Source organism: Colletotrichum phormii (genome assembly GCF_030913505.1).
Source record: "Colletotrichum phormii strain CBS 102054 chromosome Unknown BDP81scaffold_1, whole genome shotgun sequence".
In the NCBI taxonomy this organism is placed as follows: domain Eukaryota; kingdom Fungi; phylum Ascomycota; class Sordariomycetes; order Glomerellales; family Glomerellaceae; genus Colletotrichum; species Colletotrichum phormii.
The window spans coordinates 4,656,211-4,675,551 of record NW_026851443.1 but is presented as its reverse complement, the minus strand read 5'-3'; the positions used below and the strand labels follow the sequence as shown (position 1 = coordinate 4,675,551).

Here is a 19,341-nt window from a genome sequence, read left to right as displayed (position 1 = left end):
CACCAGTAGGACGCTATTGGTTCGGTCGCCCAAAGAAGTGCATCCTGCCGAACCGCCAGACAATACACCGAGAAAGGCACCTGGCAAGCAGTGTCCTGCTACCTAGTGGTACGAGCCCTCGCGCGCGATTTGATTACATCTCAGAGCTGGTCAATCTCGTTGAAGAACTCATCTGCATGTGAATGTGTGGTGTCGGTGCTGTCTGCGCTAGAAACAATTGGCGAGTACATCTAAGAGCGATGCTCGTATCGCAATTCTTAGCCTGAGGTGTATTTAACATTGTAAATATTTGCCATTCAAACTTGAGTGATAGGGAACTTATCTCTATGATCATCTCCCCGCTCTGTCTGACCCAGCAAACCTCTTCTGTCTGGTCCGAACTCCTCATTGATTACCCCATCTGGCAATGTGTCCAAGAAGGTTAATTAGCATTGGCCATTCACAAATGGACCCTATACCCGCTTGAAAAGCACGCCATCCCGTGCCGTTTGGCTTCAAGGGGGGCCTCTCTCCGCCGTTTTTAACGACCACCGCCCGACTCCGGGGCTGAGCCGATGCCGGCCGGCGAGGGAGTAGGGACGGTCTGTTCTTTTCGGGGGCGGAAGGTGTTGTCGTGAGAATCAGATGATTGCCAGGGGCGGCTACCTCCGGGAGCTGACAAAGCTCAGTTGTGCCAACAAGTTGAAGACTCGAGTCACGGGCACCAAACCCTGCCGGAGAGCTTCGACAACTCTCCCCTACATCTATCTGTAAAGACAACAATACCAAATTTCATTGGACGAGCTCCTGAGGTCCAGCGATTCCATTGAAGAATGCTGTTTGTCGAAATAGTTTATGCGATAAACCACCCAGAGCTCTGCAGAGACAAAAGACTCTACCGCCGAGCCTGTCATGTCAACTCCATTACGCAGTGCTTCCGAGATGCACAGTGTCCCCATGTCTTTAATGGAAACGTGTTCCGACGATTATGCAGATGCTGTGTCAACGTTTGCTCTCCAGCCAAGTTCCAACAAGTGTCAGGAGGCTTGGGGGTTTCCCCGGACTTACCATTGCAATACAGGACAGCCCACTTAAAGCGGCTAACGATTGGTGGACTTTGCAACAATTCCCTTTCAAACTCATGTTTTCGGATAGCCGACGATAAGAATTCCTTGCCGAGGCGTCGGAACCTGACGTATTTTCTACTTCGTACAGTGTCGACCAATGCGGTGGAGCAAGTTCCAGTTCAGTTACAGGACGGGTCCGGCGTCGGAGCACCCGTCCAGATCGGCCATCCGACAGTTTGGTTGTATTGTGCGCGAAAATAGTTTTCTCTCAATTCAAAGTAAGCAAATTGACATCCATAACTGAATGGCGAAACAGACATTCAATTTGGAAAAAACATAACTGCATCATCATCAGCTTAGAGGGTAAGATTATGACCGTGTGTCAACTGCGAGTATTGTGGTTTTCGGACACTTGCCGTCACGCCGGTATACCTGACTCAACATCTGCGGATCCGGAGGATCCCAGATGCCTTAGAACTGCGCTCTAATGCCAGCATCGTCCTTCCGAGAGGTGCAACAGTCCCGATGTCCGGAGCCAGGCCTCGGGTGTTGCCGAGTCGGCCCCAGTTAGTGGAGGGTTAGTCACGGATATCGGCCGCCATATCAGTGGCCCATTCCCGTCCGCCTCGGAAACAGGTTTCGCTCCTTGTCTTTGTCAATTTTTCCTGTGCCTTTCAATTAGAAGAACGCTGGGCAGTAATCTTTCTCTGGGAATAAATGGCCCACAATGACAACCGACAACAGCATTCACGAACAGGGAGACTCTTCTCAGAGAACCTCCTCAGACAGGCGCGATGACGACATTGAAGAGTATGCCGACATCATCCCTGCGCGATCCAAAACTGCTAAAGGAGGTTCGTCTTGGCTCAGGCAGTCGGGCTGTGAATTTTGGTGGCTCACATTATTGCAGTAGATGATCCATCGCAACCAGGCTTGACAAAGCTTCCATCAGGAGTCCTTAACTACCAAGACGATCCAGTGGCCCGTCATCAATCCAACGTGGAAGTGCCTTACGAGATCTACAACCGGTTTTCGAAAGACCGCAAGCGCATTACTGTCGCCATCATTTCCTGGTGTGGTTTATTGTCGCCAATCTCTAGCACGGCGGTCTTGTCGGCGCTTCCTGAAGTCGCAGCCGAGTACAAGACCAGCGGAGACATCATTAGTCTCAGCAATGCGTTATACCTCGTCTTCATGGCCATTAGTCCCTGTTTTTGGGGACCATTGAGCCAAGTATACGGTCGAAAATGGGTAAGCACTTAGTAGTTTCTCTACGATCCCCAGTTCTCAGTTCGTGACGAGTGGATTATCGACTAGCTGTCGCCTATTCATCAGTGTGGGAAATATGGTTGACAAATTGACCTAGACGTGTATGGTGACAGCTTCATTGTTCTGGGATGCTCAATCGGCACGGCACTCAGCCCCAACGTCCCCGCGTTCTTCGTATTCCGCATCCTCACTGCTTTTGCCGGAACATCGTTCCTTGTCACTGGTCCTGCCGTGATTGGCGACTTGTATCATCCTACAGAGCGTGCGACTGCGATGGGTTGGTTCTTGTCCGGCACGCTCATCGGACCGACGATTGGCCCTGTTCTTGGTGGCATCATCGTGACCTACACGTCCTGGCGCGCCATTTTCTGGCTCCAGACCGCCCTCGCCGGCGTTGGCGTCGGAGGTGCTGTATTATTCATGCCAGAGACGCTGCAAGAACTCAAAAAGGCAGGTCTTGAAGGGCTTGCATTCAGTAAAAAGGTCAGCGTGCTATGGGGTATGACGAACCCGGTCAGAGTTATTCGACTGTTCAGGTTTCCAAACCTCATCTTGGTGGCAATCGCGAGTGGTTCGCTGGTATGGAACATGTACGGCATGTTGACCCCGATCCGATACGTTCTCAACCCCCGGTTCTCTCTAACGTCCCCGGCGCAATCGGGTCTATTCTACCTGGCTCCAGGCTGCGGCTACCTCGCCGGTACACTCGTTGGTGGACGCTATGCCGACTACACAGTCCGGCGCTGGATAGCAGAACGACATGGACGACGCATTTCCGAAGACCGACTGCGCTCATGTCTTCCCTTCTTGGGCGCTGTCTTACCGGGATGTATGCTCATCTATGGATGGACTGTCCAGCAGCGCGTCGGCGGCATTGCGGTCCCCGTCGTCTTCATGTTCCTTGGAGGCGTATCGCAGCTCTTCTGTTTCCCAAGTCTCAATACTTACTGCTTGGATGTGATTCAGGGACGCAGCGCAGAGGTGATTGCGGGCAACTTCATGGTGAGATATCTGTTTGGTGCCGCTGGATCGGCTGTTGTACTTCCAGCAATCAAGGTGATTGGGGTTGGATGGTTCAGCACTATTTCTACTGGCTTCTTAGTGATTGGTGCTTTATGCGTATGGGCTGTTGCACTCTGGGGTAGAAGCTGGCGCCATCGTATTGATGATAAGACGAGACCATCTTTACCATGAGTTTCAACGACTTCATGGAAATAAAGATTGAACTTTATTCCCTTCAATTTACTTGAGGCAAAAACGGTTCGTATAAGACGAAATATACCTTGTCATATCGGGGATGGTATAAAGCCGCGGCGAAGAGTGGTGATCGGATGAAACAAGACTGAAAAAAGAATATCTATCTTCACGATATACGTGACTTCCTTACATTACCCGTCGAAAAATATAATTCATAGCCGGGGATCCTCGATTTCACTACACTTGCCTTAGTGCTAATTGGATGACTAGGAATTTGTATTTCGTTCGGGCTGTTGATCGCAACCCGACGCGGCCCCCGACGAGCATTCGACCGACTTTCGGCCGAAATCCACGTCACCAAAATTTGACACAAGCTACGACACCAACGATTCGGCCTATAATTACTCCTCGATGGATCCAAGCAATTCCATTATGTCTCCGAATGAAAGTCTCAGTGGACTCATATGGTGTATATTTAACAATTCCTGCCGCATGTCCATCGGTGGAGTTGTATGTGGTACCTAGTGTCATCTTTGCCACACTCAGAGTTACGGATAACTGTCAGACGAAATCATGGCCAGCAAAATCAAGGTTGCCGTTGCAGGCGCTACTGGGAACACAGGCTCCTCAATTGTAAATGCGCTGTTGAAGACTCTTGAGCTGTTCGTAAGTTTAAATCTGTTGGATCTTTATACCTGCAACTAAAAGCTATATACACTGAATACATCTAAACACATCTAATCGACCTGGCGATAGGAAGTTACAGCTCTATCGAGACCCAATTCGGTGGGAAAGCCTGAGCTCATTGACTTCGCAAAGAGAGGCGTGACTGTGAAGGCAGTTGAGCTGGATGGGTCAATCGAGGCAATTTCTGGAGTCGTCGCCAACGTGGACGTCGTAATTTCGTGCTTGACCTTATTCTCGTTCCAGGAGGAGATGAATCTTATTGAAGCATCGAGCAAGGCCAATGTTGGTCGATACATCCCAAGCTTCTGGGGCCCTGCCTGTGCACCCCGAGGCGTTATGATGCTCAGAGATAAGGTGAGTGTTCGACAGACCGTAGAGTCTGAGTTGAAATGGCACCAAAACTGGTATCGAGTCTGTTGCTATTCTAACACTGGAGTGATAGAAGCAGGAGTTCTTGGACCGAATCTGGGATCTTCATCTACCTTACACAGTTGTTGACGTCGGCTGGTGGTACCAGCTAACCTTGCCTGCTTTGCCCTCAGGCAGATTTCGCCCGATGGTAGAAGAGTATTCCACTACGCACATCATTGGGGACGGCAACACCCCTTGGGCACTTACCAACAATCGTGACATTGGCAATTTTGTCAGCCGAATTATCGCCGACCAGAGGACATTGAACAAGATGGTATTTGCATACGGGGAGGTCATGACACAGAATGAGGCCTTTGACATTCTCGAGAAGGTGTCTGGAGAGACTGTAACCCGAGAAGTTGTACGCTCACTGAACCCTCATCATTCATGAAACATTAGGGACTAACAAATGACTCAGATAACCAAAGAAGAGTTGCAAGGCATCATCTCTCAGGGCCGCACAGGCAAGGACATAACAGTCAATCCCAAGGTTTGTATGGCAGAGTATCGGAACCTACTTGGTATTCGAGGCGAGAATACTCCTGAATATGCACGTTATCTTGGGTATCTCAATGCGAGAGAATTGTATCCGGATGTGAAGTTCACAAGCTTCGAAAAATATGTCAGAGGCATCGTGCCAACAGCATGAGAACCTGGAAGATTTCTTGAGCAACGGCAGCTGGGCGTGTAGGTCTGAAATGAATGAGGGTTCTGGCGCGGGATGTCGAAATTCTAACTTCTGCAACACATCGACTCTAGGCAATATGATAGACATAGTGAACTACTGAGGTTGATATTTCATCGCGAATATGTATATGATTGAATGTATATGATACTGGGCCAAACTTTGGCTCAAAGGGAATAGGCACAATAGGAGTTAACCGTGTTCTGAGGCTGGCAGCTCTCTTAAGTGCCTTCCGATGTTGAATGGAATGCAGATAAGTTTACCTCAACATATGGGCCAAATGGAAAGTTATAATAGTAACTAGTTGGTAACAGTCTGCTTTGCCGAGCCAGAACCGTTCCAGGTCTCGACAGCAATGACCTGGAAGTTGAGTGTACCCAAGTTCATGCCGTAGCTCTTCCAAGCGTTGAAGTGGTTGGCAATAGTGACAGTGCCGCTTGGAATGCCGCTATTGCGAACCGAGATGTATTGATTGAAGGTCGTGGTGCCCTGGATTGAAGGGGCGTTGGTGCGCACGTTCTCCCAGACGGTGTAGGAGCCGCCGTCGCTGGTCACAGTGCCCTTCTTCGTCCCGGTCTGAGAGTATCCGGCAGAGTCCTCAATCACGTAGTACTCCACAAGCGGGTTGGTAGTCCAGCCATAGACTGAAAGGGTCGCGAGTCCCTTGGTGACGGCGAATGAACCGGAGTGAGTGATGGGAGCGGTAGAACCGGGATTCCAACCCACGCCGACAACGAAATCGTCTGTCGTGTCGAAGTTGAGACTGAAGCTGTTGCCCGAGGGTGTGAAGTTGACAGTGCCGCCGGTATGGTAGTTTTGGACATAGTTGGTGCGCTCCTCAAGTGTCATGCCGCGTCTTTCGAGAGACTCGTTGCGGCGTGCGAGCATGAGGGGATGGTCGGGTCCCAGGAAGAAGTCTGATGGGCCGCGTCTCTCAACATGGGGAGGCAGCAACTCAGCTGGCCCGATCGCGGGCGCAGCCAGACAGGGACCAATGGTCGAGAGAGTCAAGAACAAGGAGCGAATGGAAACCATTTTGAGCAAGAAAGACTGAAGTGAGAGAGATGATTGTTGGTCGGTTCAGGTCTGCCAAGAGTTCGGTAATCGACGCAGGTGAATCTTGATCTTATACAATTCTCTTGGCATTTTAAAAGGTAACTAAATCAGCCAACGAGTCGCAAGGAACACGGCTTCCTTGTGAACCTGACCTTTGAGATTCCGTGTTCAAACTCTACGAAACAGCCCATCTTCCGTGGCGGGGAGATTTAGGCAAAATTAGATGAACGAACATCTTGTTTGAGTGGGGAGATGCGGATAAAGGCAGAGGTGGTTTGAATCCGCCGGCCGAACCATTTGGACGAAGCAAGACCTAGACTAACATATAGTAGGCGATGATTCTTTAAGACGGGAGTGTCGCAAGGGTTCCCCTGCCAGCAGCCAAACTGCGTCACCTCAGTGCTCCCCAGGGCTGTTGCATTCCCCTGGCATGTACGGAGAGTGTGGGGAAGTCGCCAGACCGCATAGTGTATGTCTACTTGGTACGGTACCGAAGATGACCGGCTAATTTAGGAAAGACGGGTCGGCATTGGATTAATTAAGCACATGCGGCAGGATCGTTTTGCTGATCTCATATTGCACCTTCGGCACACCTACATGTTCGGCATTCTACCCGAATTAACGTCGTATTTTTGAGTATTTGCCGGCATGCCGGCATGCACGCAGCATTTGATGTACGTGGAGTCACACGAGGACGAGGCATTCTTAGCTTGGAAGCTGGGGAATCTCGCTCAGCAAAAGAAGTACATTTTGGCGAGCCTGGCGAAGTTTCACCCTTAACAACAGAATAAAATTTGGGAAAGGATACTCGAGATAAGCTGATCGCAAGGAAGAGATACAATTGTTAGCTAACAAGCCGAGCCACTTTGAATTTGGATCCAATTTCATTGGATGATACAAGGACTATTCAACCCAAACACGGTGCAGAAAGGGAGCAACAAATAGAGGAGAGCGCTTCTTAGGCACTAGTCTCCCGTGGACGGTGGATCCGGCAAAGACGGCAGCGGCTCGGATGATGCGCGAGGTGTTCGGGAAGCCAATGACCAAAGCTTTCTAGATGATACTGGTACACTACCACTAAGCAGAAACTGACCGACGGCGATCCGAACTCGGGCCGTATTCGTATGTCTGTTCTACTGATGAAGCGCACGGCAGAGAGCTGTCAGCTATTGGTTAGGGCGGTGTGCACGTCTGCCAATGGAGTATTACTATGTTGCTGAATGTAATTGAATGATGAATGAGAGGCTGGACATTCTTCGCCTTATCGTGGGCAACATCTCTTTAGTTTGTTCGAGGTATTGAATTGCACATATCCAAGAGCCTAAATATCTAATCCGGAAAGAGTATCTTTGATCCTGTTGACCCGATACTTCGTAGTTTTTGTTTAAGTTACCTCAAGGTACCTCACCCACGTCTTGACAATCATCTGAGAACCAAGACTCAAGTCACTTCTCTAGAAAGTGACTGTCTCAAAGTCTAGGGCTGCTCATTCTTTAACGAATTTCACCGATATTTGACTGGCCCATGGCCCCTTGACGGTTAATCAGGGTGGCCAGCGGAATATGCATATGTGAGTGAGCAGAAAAGAGCGTCTATTCGTACTAAAGAGTGGATGGAATCACCACAGGCTCATGGGCCTAATGCTATCCTAATAAGTCTTGCAGAGCTAGGACCAGGTGGAAATGACAGTCTGGCCTGTTTCGTGATGGTCAGACCATTCCGAATGGGTTATGTCCATGACTCGCATAGGAGCATGCATGGATTCTGTCACCCCTCCCTAGCAAACAGTCTGGCACTCACATGGGAAACTATGAAAACAAAGCAGATCAACTGATATGCTTTTGAGGTGCTACTATTTAGTAATCCTTTTAGGCCTTCTAATGCTTAACAGTGACTAACTAACCATCTACAGTGGTGCGAGGGTTCAAGTTATCCTCAAAAGATGCGCCATTAAGCGGAACGGTAACTGAAGGTTATCAATGCTTTGCATTAACTGCGATACTTGATGACCGCTTCCTTCGGGTGTAAAAGAGCTTGACATACTATTCTAAAGCTAAGGTAGTTACTAGATGCTCTTTTACAAGAAAGTTCCACCGATGCGTGCGTCCAGTGGATCAATTAATGACAAATAGCAACAGGCGGAGAACTTAGCCAAGTTATCATTTTGGGAGATTGAGAATGCGAATATCTTAGTTTTGAACGTCGTCGCCACGCCATTGGATTTTACACTCTATCTTGACTCACTAGCTGCGGGATCCCAATCCCGGCGCGTGGCTTCCGCGCTTTCCGCGGCGGCTTGTAGCATTCCCCCCAGTATTGGCACGACCGAAGCTTGGAAATTGTCTTTCAGCTTATAAATCGGTCGTGAAGAAGATTTTTTTGATGTATGCGGTGATGAAATCATCGCCAAGACCCAGAATACCCACCTTTACCCTTTATTACCCAGCATTTAAAGGGGTACTTAACAGTATGTCATTTATCCCTATGCTCTTTTGCGTATTATCACCACTATTACTACCATTTGGATTAATGCTGCGATGTCTTCTAGTGATTCTGATACCTCTATTACTTCTGATGCTTCTGATACTTCTATACGCAGCTGTATAGTAGTTGAGATCCTTCCAGAAGACCTTACTACTGCCTATAATACAGACTGTATGCCAGAGCGCTATGACGCAGCAACAGTCCGGCCCCACAAACCTCCAGCTACCGAGCATGGTCCTCCGGGCTCCTTCCGGCCCTTTGACATGCCGGCCCGGGCTCAAGAGGTACGGCAGCTGCCGGCAAGCCCGCTGGACCTTTTCGTCCAATACGTTCCGCAGAGCCTCGTGGAGCAGTGGGCCCAGTGGACAAATACGGTGCCGTTATCTGGCCCTAGGGCTAGAACGTCTAGAGTGAATTCATGGCGGCAGACTTCAGTAGAAGAGATCTACCTCTTCCTAGGGATCCTATTATACATAGGGATCTATAGGGAATCTATATTATTAACCTATTAGTCAACCCAACAATAAAAGGAGGATCCTATCCACCTATTTACGCGGTTTACTTCTAGAAACCGATTCTAACTACTACTCCGGCGACTACGGATATTTAGCGCGGCTGAATTTCAGCCTAGCCAGCCCAGCCAGGGCCGGGGCCGGGGCCGGGGCCAGCGCCAGGCCCAAGATCAAATGCCAGACGTATACCAGAAGGTTAACCAGTGGTCAGCCCACATCCAAGAGACTGGGGATTCCTTCTATATACCTGGTTCAGACCTTATAGTTAATGAGGCTATGTTCCGATTTACAGGTCGATCTCTTGAGACAACAACAATTCTAACAAAGCCTATCCCAACTGGCTATAAGATCTGGATCCTTGCCCAATCTGGCTACTGTATACGGTGGCTGTGGCATGTACATGGAAAGGGCCCATACGAAGTAGTCCCCCAGGCCCAGCCAGCCCAGCCAGCCCAGCTGGCTGCTGGAAAGCTGGCTCTGTTGACACCAACACAGCAGGTAGTAACTACTCTTATTTCCCTACTTCCAGCTGTAACCTACAACGTATTTCTTGACAACCTCTTTGCTTCTATACGTCTCTTTCGTACCTTACGGAACCAACAGGTTAGAGCTTCTGGTACTTGCCGAAAGGATTGTGGGATAGATAAGACCTTAGTTAAAGAGAAAGAGACTGAGGGAGGAGATATCCCCTGGGGTGAAGTACACTGTATCCCTACTTTAGATGGGGAGGTAAGCTGGCAGCCTAGCCAAGCCCAGCCCAGCCCAGCCTAGCCCAGCCTAGCCAGCTTACCTACCTAGCTAACTAGTAGATAGGTTAACCAGTTTACCTGGAAGGATAATGCCCTTGTACTATTTCTATCAACTGTCTTCCAGAACGGCGAGGAAGTTATCAGCAGCCGCCGCCGCCCAGCTGGGAATTCCACTGCTAAGAGGGCTGCCCGACAAGTCTTTGGCCCAGACGTCCGCAAGAACCTACTAATCCCTAGGGCAATTAATAAATATAACCACAAGATGAATAGGGTTAATATAAGTAACCAGATGAGGTCCTATTATCAATATAGCTACCCTATTTGTTAAGGGGGCTAGCAGTCAATTACCTAGAATTTCCTACTAGAAGTGGTAGTTGTGAATAGCTTCTTACTGCAGCTCTCGGGCAGCCCTAGGTAGCAGAAGGTAAAAACCCACTACCGCTAGCGGCAGCTGCTTACAGCCCAGCTTATCCAGCAGTTCGGACCATTAGCACAAGGACGGCAGAGGTCACGGCCTAGACGGGCTGCAGATAAAAAGAATACCTCTATTCCATGGGAACAGCATAGCAAGGGGTCGAGGAAGGTTAATTCGCCTTGCTCTTATTGTAGTAATCTGAGGGCATTAAGGGCCCGCCAGACCCTAGGTGAGATATCTGGGAATAACCTCATTAAAAAAAGAAGAAAACACGGAGGGGCTACTTAGATTAGTTATAATATACCGTTGTGTATTGATGGAGAGTGCTGGAACCTCTGGCACACCCAAATTATATAGGAAATTGAGGTACTATGCCCCTATTGGTTAACTCAATAGATTCACAACCCCTTATTGGCTCTACCCCGCCCTTGGCGAAAATGGGGTCAAGTGGCACTCGATGGGATAAGACGGCGAATATCGCATCCCTTAGTTAGGTGGTAAATACGGCATGCAAGCACCAACAACACCACAAACCACAATTAGATCTCGTTTCCTCATAATATGGCAACAAAAATACTCGTCATTGGCGGTACTGGCTTGTTTGGAGGCCATGCTGCGCTATACCTTCGATCCAAAGGAAGCATTGTCACTATCGCTGGACGTAAAGAGCCCAGCAACGTTGCTGCGTTGTCCGAGCTTCCTTTCATCCAAGGAGACTATTTAAACGGGGAGTTCAGCTCAGAAATTCTCTCCAAATTCGACGCAATAATCTTTGCGGCCGGCAGCGACGTTCGGCATGTGCCTGAGGGACAGAATGCCGATGAGCACTACCTCCAAGCCAACGGCCAGGCCATACCAAACTTCGCGAAGCTCGCCAAACAGGCTGGAGTCAGGAAGTTTGTTCACATCGGCAGCGCCTACCCAAATATCATACCGGAGTCCATCCCGACTAGCCCATACGTACGATCTAGAAGGCTTGCTACAGATGCAATGAAGTCGCTAGCTGGACCTGAGTTCCATATTTGCAGTCTAGATGCGCCCTTCATCGTTGGGAACGTTCCAGGCATGGTTGTACTAATGTTCCGGGCTTATATCGATTACGCCAAAGGAAAATTGCCCATCCCTCTCTTCGCTACACTTGGGGGACTGAACTTCATTTCTCTTACTTGGGCGTGGGTGGATATAGAGAACACTGCTGATAATCGCGCCAGGTCAAAAACATGAACACACTTGGCCCACATTGACTCGAAGTTGTATCATAGTGTAGACTATGTCATCCTGTTAACTTACCAGAATGAACCATCAGTATGGTTGGTAATCAGACAGTTCTCTTGAAAAATTGGATCATAACTTATGCCGGTCATTTGACTGCTGCATTTGTCAGCTTAAGCACGCGGATAGATGGATGGCTCCTATCAATGTCGAATCACTTTCGATATTACATGTAGAGCTCAAGCTTGCCGTGCCCCGATGAAGGTCCAAAACCTTTCTGCAACAGACCTTTTCATCATCAAGTCTGCGAATCGTCTTCTTACTTCTATCTCTTTTGACACATCCAAATTGATACTTCCAAATATATCCATCTTCGGAAAATCCCGTCATGGCACACAAGCAACGACTAGGATCTTCGGACATCCCTTCATTTGAATCAAACACGCTTGAGGATATCGCAGCTGCTGTGAAAGCGGTTCAAACAACCTTCAAGCCTGAGAAAACCAAGGATGTCGAATTCCGTCTGACCCAGCTCCGAAAGCTGTATTGGGGCTTGAAGGACAACATCGACCTACTTCGAGACTCTGAAGCGCGACTTGAACCGACCAGTTCACGATGCGCATGTTTCGGATATCGATTGGAGTATCTCCGACTGCATGTTCGCCATTCAAAATCTGAAGACTTGGGTCAAAGACGACAAAAACGTTGACGTTGCTTTGCCGTTCTCTCTTCTCAGACTAAGGATCAGAAAGGAGCCCCTTGGCGCGGTTCTCATCATCGGCACTTACAACTTCCCTGTGCAGCTGAACATCTGTCCTCTCATTGGCGCGATAGCTGCGGGATGTACAGCAATTGTCAAGCCTTCTGAAAATGCACCAGCAACGGCTATGGTTCTCACGCGTATAATTGAGGGCTATTTGGATCCTGACTCGTACAGGATTGTCAATGGCGCTGTTCCAGAGACAACTGCTCTGCTCAACGAGAAATGGAACAAGATTCTCTACACGGGTGGAGTCAACGTGGCCAAGATCATCTCCAAGAAAGCTGCAGAAACACTCACGCCGGTTTGTCTTGAGCTCGGCGGCAAGAATCCGGCATTTGTTACCAGTCATGCAGATCTTCGTCTTGCTGCAAGGAGGCTTCTGTGGGGGAAGACGCTCAATGCTGGACAAGTGTGTGTCTCGCACAACTATGTCCTGATCGAGAGAGCCCTGGTTAAGCCTTTCATCAAGTTTCTCCAAGAATCCTACGTTGATTTCTTCCCGAAAGGCGCGAGAGAAAGCCCCGATTTCTGTCGCATCATCAATACTCAACACTTCGACCGCATGAAGAAGATGCTAGACAGCACGCGCGGTCAAACTGTTTTAGGCGGAGAGACAGACCGTGATGATCTCTACATTGCTCCAACGGCAGTACTCGTGGAGAGCGAAGATGATATTATGGTTCAGGAAGAATCATTCGGGCCCATTTGGGCCATTCTGCCCTATGACAACATCGACGCTGCGATTGCGGTGGCGAGTGCGACCGATTCCACTCCCCTTGCCCTGATGGCTTTTGGCAGCCAAGCGGAAAACGAGAAAGGTACGAAACGGCAAAAACACACACCCCCCCCCCCCCTTTTTCCCAGCTGAATGACCTGGTTGACGCTAATACTTGGCTCACAACAAAGTCCTTTCTGGCGTTACATCTGGCGGCGCAACTCTCAACGATGCCTTCATGCACGCCGCCGTTCATACGTTCCCCTTTGGTGGCGTGGGATATTCTGGGAACGGATCTTACCGCGGAAAAGCCTCCTTTAATTGCTTCACCCATCGTCGCACTGTCGCCGAGACCCCTGGGTGGGCTGACAAGATCTTCCGCGTTCGCTATATGCCCTATCTGGAGTCAGAGCTGAGAATGTCCCAGTGGCTGGGCGATGTGAAGCCTGATTTCGATCGTGACGGAAGGCAAATCATTGGGCTCAAGTCTTTGGTGGGGTCTATTCTTCGGGTAGGTAGTGACTCGGAAACCGGTGCACTCTTCCGCTGGGCTATTATCGGGGCTGGTGGCTGCTTGCTTTATGGTCGTCCATGGGTTGGATATAAGTTGGGAATCGATTGATGAGCCCTTTGGCTCTTGGCCAGGTAGTAATTAGAGGCTGTACTCAAGAGAAATTCAACTTTCGCATTCGCGTTGTGCCAACTTTGTGTCAGTTCACCCCAAAAGGCTAGAGCCTTCGTTTTCACAGGACATGTATCTCGTACCTCAGAATAAATCGCATCCCTCATTCGAATTCTTCATTGGTATAGACCACGATTTTCGTACGTGATCTCTAGAGAACACGCTCTTTGATCCGCGATAAGTTGTCGTTCTAATTCATACGGAGATCAGTTCCTCGAATCAGATAATGGATCAACTGTTGAACTGCATAATAATGCAGGGCGGCTCCGTAGGAAACCAAGGTGCATTCCCACGTAGATTTCGACGGGCCATACTAGCCCAATTTTAGCTAATCGTACCGGACTACTCCGTACATTCGCCGTATGGTATTGCCGAAGATATCTTACAAGCTCAACCAATCTCTTGGGCCTTGGCTGTTCTAAATGCACAATGATGCTAGGGAGATAGTCTCAGAACTCTCCAAGCACCTACGGGATGTGGGCGGTCTTGAATAAGGTTGCTTGCCCACCTGGCGACACAGGGATGGCGGCACCACTGATATCTGGATATATACGAGATAAGCAAGCGAGTGAGGCCAGATAGAGTTTGTCAAGCCTGCATCAATGAACGGCGCGCCTACCCCCAGTCATCTGTAGCCGAGGGCCCGAGACTACGGCGTTCCGGGGTGGTTCTCTAAGTTCTAACTTCTCTTTTGAGAATCTCGGGGCCTAATTCGATGCCGAGCGGTCCGCTGACAAATGCATGCAACTTCGGCGAAGAAAGTGTGGCCTGTCTCAAACCAAAAGCTGTACACTCGTTGCGTAAGTCGGCATCGCATTCCCCACAACTAAACCCGGAATATGACAATCACACTGGCCAAAGGGGGTTTCGGCATTCAACCCTCATGTAGCAATGGCCATACGCCAATCCTGGCCTCTCACATTATCGACCATGTGAAAGAGTATTTGTCGTACAAAAACGAATCCGTAATTGCCGACCAGCAATTACGCCTTATTTACCACAGTATTCAAAATTACGGACTAGAAGACTTTCTGTATTGAACCCAGGTATAAGAATCGTTGAAGCCTCCAATAACAGATGTGAACATTCCTGGTTCTAGTACCATCAGCTAGTATCCTACACCAAAAAGTGGCTACTCTACCTATATTGTCAAATACTGGCTCTTTCCATCATATTCGCGACACTATGGGATCTTTACCACTTAATCCTGATGTCCTGATCGTCGGCGCGGGTCCTGTAGGACTTTTCGCCGCTTTACGTCTAGGCCAAGCAGGTGTCAGCGTCACTATACTTGTTGGTATTCCTTTCACAGGGAAGTTGGTTTGAACCGTAGGGTCCTGGGTCTGACGAAGTATCAATATCTGTGTATTGATTGATTCTGCGTAAGGAGTAGAAGGGAGATTCCAACCGGAGGTTGAGTGGGTAGTCGAGGTCTGAGTGTACCCCCTAGAGGTGGCCCATGCTCTGCCCCTACTCGCGGCCGAATTGGACTTCCAATCCGACAATACTGGAGAAAGACAGCGGGCTCTCTCAGCTTCCTAGGGCCTGCATGTTTTATCCTCAGCCTCAGTTTGCTCTAGCAGAAGCCGGAATCTGGGATGCCATCATCAAGGGCGGCGGTTTCCGAAGTACTGGCCTTGACATCCGTCTACCTCCCATTTCTGATGGGGAGGGCGGGAAAAAACCTGGCAACATTGTAGGGTCATTCCCGAAAGACCCAAAGCATGACCCAATCGGCCCGCCAGGCAGGCCTCCAGCAATCAGCATGCTCAACATGGCGCAACCGGAGCTCACCAAAGTCTTAATGGAAAAGGCAACTGAGACAGGACGGGTCCAAGTTCTGTTTAATAAAGAGTTGGTTTCGATCCTCAAAGATGGCACCGACGGATCCGAAGTCGTTACGATAGCAGTCAAAGACGTCAAAACTGAGCAAGTGGAGGAGCACACTGCTTCGTTTCTTGTGGGCTCAGATGGAAACAGGTCCAAGACTAGGTCCTTGCTCGGAATATCCTTTCCTGGACACACTTGGCCCGAGAAGCTCATTGCGACAGATGTCTGGCTGCAAAACACAGAAGATAGCCCCGTCACGACAACAATCTTAATGGAGCCGGTGCATTACACCATCATCACTCCTCTTACACCACCCGTGAAAGGCGAGGTGACGAAGTGGAGACTTACTTTTGCAGTTGACCCCGAAGAGCTCAAGACCAAGACTGAGGCAGAGCTCCTTTCTGAAGAATACATCTCACACCATTACCAGCGCGCTTGGGCTGGACCACGTCCTTTTACATACAAGATCGACAGAGCAGCGACGTACACTATCCACCAGCGTTTGGCGTCCAATCTGAGGCGAGGGAGATGCCTTTTGGCTGGTGACACCGCACATGTGAACAATGTAGGAGATGGTGATCAACATCCAAGCAGGTCTATTTGAGCTGATCTTTGCATAACAGGTCATTGGCGGCTTGGGTCTGAGCAATTGTTTAATGGAATCTGTTGCTCTTAGCGATGCTCTCATCCTGGTCTTGAAAGACGGCAAACCTGTCGACCCGATCTTGACGATGTACTCGGATGAGCGACGTCAGGTCTTCCAATTCTTCATTGATTCAGTTTCTTCCTGGGTAAGTTGATTGCATTGACAACACTGCCCCAGCCATCCCTCAAATTCTCCTTGGAGACAAAAAGAATCGTGCTAATAAATCTGATGAACAGAAAAGATTGCGAATTCAAGCCGGGGAACAAGATGACTGGTTCTTCCGTTGCTTGAGTGATACTTCAAGCCCGTCATTCGCACGATGGGTTGACATGATGGAGAACTTCTGGCCGACGAGAATAAGGGACATGGCCAAAGCATTCTGATGGGCCCAACGCTCATTAGCCCTGGGCTGTTGTGCGTCAACGCAAGCTTGTAGCCACGCTCGCTTTGTATCCTGCCTTCTTGAGAATCGCATCGTGTTGGGTCCAAGTGATGCTGTGTACACGTACACCATTCGAATATCACGTCTGCCTTCCAGTCGCTCTAGATCCACCTTATTTGTGCCATCAAGTCGGCCTAGATACTTGAGTCGATTATATCATCTCAAGAGAGAGAAGAACCCTACTTCGTGGGGACCACTTGATCTTAGCTAGTCTGGGCGTACTGCTTGCTCCCCGATGAGTCAACGCTTAAATCCTGGCGCTGTTTAAAGACGGTCTGGGGGAACGGCTGGCAAATATATGTCGACGATGTGTCATCCGAATCATCCAGTCGCTCCAGATCATCGAGAATCCCGCTACCATTAGGTACATATGGCTTTGGCACTTGGATCTGCGACTTTTAAAACATGTTTTTGTCTCAGCCTTTTGACGCTGGGTATAAGCTTTGTCGCCATTCGAATGCGCCTCTGAGTGGTCTGATCGGATTTCAAGCCCGGAGGCTTCAAAAACGCACGCTCTTTTTCAGAGTAATTTCAATGGCAATTCAAGTGGCATTCCGGCTGAGTGTCAGACATGTGTACATCTTTTTGCTCGTAAGTTCGTTTTAGGCATGGTATGCTACCGTAAGCGTGTCCGACCCGCGCGGGTAATGATCACGGCTCAACGGCGCAGGTCCACCCCGTAGTCCGAACGGCCGCTGTGCCGCACTCAGCGGCGTTTCAATCGGGTCCGATTAGGCAGACAAGCCTCATTCAGCAGCAAAAAGCAAAAAGAGTCCGAACAGAAGCCGGAGGACAGGATATATATCTATGCGATATTCTCGTATTCTTCTCAACCGAATTTATCAATCTCATCTCATCTTCATCTCATCACTGATCTCTATCTGACAGAACATTGAACATATCAATCAACTACCATATTGCTAGTCTTAACATGTCTACGCCAGTCAAAAGCCAGCTTCATCTCGTGCTATATCGAGGATTCCCAGTTTCTAATACCTATGTGTGGTCACCATTTGTCACAAAGCTTGAAGCGCGCCTTCGATTCGCCAAGCTCCAGTTCCGCATCGACCAAGGTTCAATGAGCAAATTACCCCGTGGTAAATTACCCTACATCGAGATCACCCACCCCAATCAAGATCAACCAACGAACTTGAGTGATACCAGCCTCATAATCCAACGACTCATCGACGATGATGTTTGCCCAGACCTGAACGAATCCCTCTCACCAGTCGTCAGGGCTCAAGATGCTGCCATCCGCGCCCTTCTCGAGGATAAGCTAGCCTTCTACCAAGTAAGTGAGCGGAATCGTCTGAGGTATTACCAATATGCTTACGAATCCTTCTTCGCATAACAGAGCTCGGAGAGATGGCACGACAACTACGAAACCATGCGTTCAGGTGTAATGGGGGCAATCCTATAGCCAATTCAACCCCTCATTGGTCTCCTTGTCTATCGTGGCGTGACTCGGACTCTTTATGGCCAAGACACTGGTCGTTTCTCCAGCGAAGAGCTTGCAGGATTCCGTCGGGATGTTTGGGGGCATGTTAACGCACTTTTGAGCGAGGCTCGCCTTACAGCTCCTGATATTCAGACCCCATTTTGGGTTTTGGGTGGCAAGAGTCCCTCTGAGGCGGATGCGACTGTCTTTGGCTTCATTTCCTCAGGCCTGGTGTTACGGGCTGGACCCGATTAATGGATCCGGGCCAGCGCCGGGATATTCTGCCACGATTGACCACGCGGGCTCCATTACGCCTACGCTCCACCTCCGCGGAAGCTCCGCTTGTAAATCTCTTCTCGTCAGCTTAGATTCTATATACAGAAATCACCCCTACGTGGCCACACGAGGGCTGGGCCCTTAACACCTGGGGTGTGCAGCGTAGGTCCCACCATTCCAGTACGATGCTATACACGAAGAACTGACTAACATGTTTGATGATAGGGCTCCGGATAGTAAAGGTGTCATCATGAGTTTCCCTGTCTTGGTCGACTATGCAAAGAGAATCCATAACGTCTATTTTGAGGAGTATGCTTTGTGGGACGAAGATGCGTGAGGGATCCAGAAAGAAATATGGCTTTGGGGAACAAATACCACTTGGATCACAACCAGCACGTCAACTAATTTGCTTGAGACTTTGAGTTGTAATTGTTTTTATGCCAAATAATATATCAGGAAGACCACATATGTTCAACCAGCTTAAACGCTACCATCTCTGCAGAAGGTCGTAGTGGAGAACTGATCCGCACAGCAATCGGTGTAGGCTTGACGATCAGCTGGCTCACATTCATAGCCATCTACAACGGGTCAGTCATATTTAAGTAGCCTTGGAATAAACACTACATACTCCATTTCTGAATGTCAGGGCAGCAAGTGATTGATGCAGTTGTGCTGCCATCGCACGAGCAAAGAATGGCTTGCGACACACCGATGAACGGGCTATTATTGAGTTTGGCGTCAGAGAAGCTCGCATGAAAGGTACATGTACCCACGCGGAAGCTACACTTACACGATCGCGAAGAGGAGTTGAGTGAACTGCATCTTG

General features: G+C 49.2%; 7 protein-coding genes across 7 annotated transcripts; 6 read left to right on the top strand and 1 right to left on the bottom strand.

Moving 5' to 3' along the window:
- Positions 1-1,773: 1,773 nt before the first annotated feature.
- Positions 1,774-3,509, top strand: BDP81DRAFT_445002 (major facilitator superfamily domain-containing protein; the record flags this gene model as incomplete). Its single annotated transcript, XM_060591896.1, has 3 exons — positions 1,774-1,900; positions 1,957-2,308; positions 2,429-3,509. The coding sequence occupies 3 exons, from the start codon at positions 1,774-1,776 to the stop codon at positions 3,507-3,509; spliced, it is 1,560 nt and encodes a 519-aa protein (XP_060452546.1).
- A 576-nt stretch (positions 3,510-4,085) lies between these two features.
- BDP81DRAFT_364641 (uncharacterized protein) lies at positions 4,086-5,259 on the top strand (the record flags this gene model as incomplete). The annotated part of the gene is made up of 4 exons (XM_060586494.1): positions 4,086-4,178; positions 4,269-4,553; positions 4,642-4,971; positions 5,029-5,259. 4 exons carry the CDS (start codon positions 4,086-4,088, stop codon positions 5,257-5,259), a joined length of 939 nt encoding a protein of 312 aa, XP_060452545.1.
- A 336-nt stretch (positions 5,260-5,595) lies between these two features.
- On the bottom strand, positions 5,596-6,330 carry BDP81DRAFT_307372 (endo-beta-1,4-xylanase; the record flags this gene model as incomplete). Its single annotated transcript, XM_060583359.1, has 1 exon — positions 5,596-6,330. The coding sequence occupies one exon, from the start codon at positions 6,328-6,330 to the stop codon at positions 5,596-5,598; it is 735 nt and encodes a 244-aa protein (XP_060452544.1).
- Positions 6,331-11,037: 4,707 nt separating this feature from the next.
- On the top strand, positions 11,038-11,902 carry BDP81DRAFT_414937 (uncharacterized protein). Its single transcript, XM_060589408.1, has one exon. It carries the CDS (start codon positions 11,073-11,075, stop codon positions 11,733-11,735), a length of 663 nt encoding a protein of 220 aa, XP_060452543.1. The 5' UTR covers positions 11,038-11,072; the 3' UTR covers positions 11,736-11,902.
- A 158-nt stretch (positions 11,903-12,060) lies between these two features.
- BDP81DRAFT_488124 (aldehyde dehydrogenase) lies at positions 12,061-13,814 on the top strand (the record flags this gene model as incomplete). The annotated part of the gene is made up of 2 exons (XM_060595239.1): positions 12,061-13,304; positions 13,393-13,814. Coding segments are annotated over exons 1-2 (1,347 nt in total), but the record flags the coding sequence as incomplete, so codon positions are not given.
- A 1,254-nt stretch (positions 13,815-15,068) lies between these two features.
- Positions 15,069-16,513, top strand: BDP81DRAFT_305969 (FAD-binding monooxygenase; the record flags this gene model as incomplete). The annotated part of the gene is made up of 4 exons (XM_060583227.1): positions 15,069-15,176; positions 15,397-15,529; positions 15,641-16,278; positions 16,337-16,513. 4 exons carry the CDS (start codon positions 15,069-15,071, stop codon positions 16,511-16,513), a joined length of 1,056 nt encoding a protein of 351 aa, XP_060452541.1.
- Positions 16,514-17,660: 1,147 nt separating this feature from the next.
- Positions 17,661-19,320, top strand: BDP81DRAFT_477818 (glutathione S-transferase). Its single transcript, XM_060594832.1, has 4 exons — positions 17,661-18,092; positions 18,222-18,472; positions 18,741-19,093; positions 19,144-19,320. Exons 1-3 carry the CDS (start codon positions 17,733-17,735, stop codon positions 18,850-18,852), a joined length of 723 nt encoding a protein of 240 aa, XP_060452540.1. The 5' UTR covers positions 17,661-17,732; the 3' UTR covers positions 18,853-19,093; positions 19,144-19,320.
- Positions 19,321-19,341: the final 21 nt, after the last annotated feature.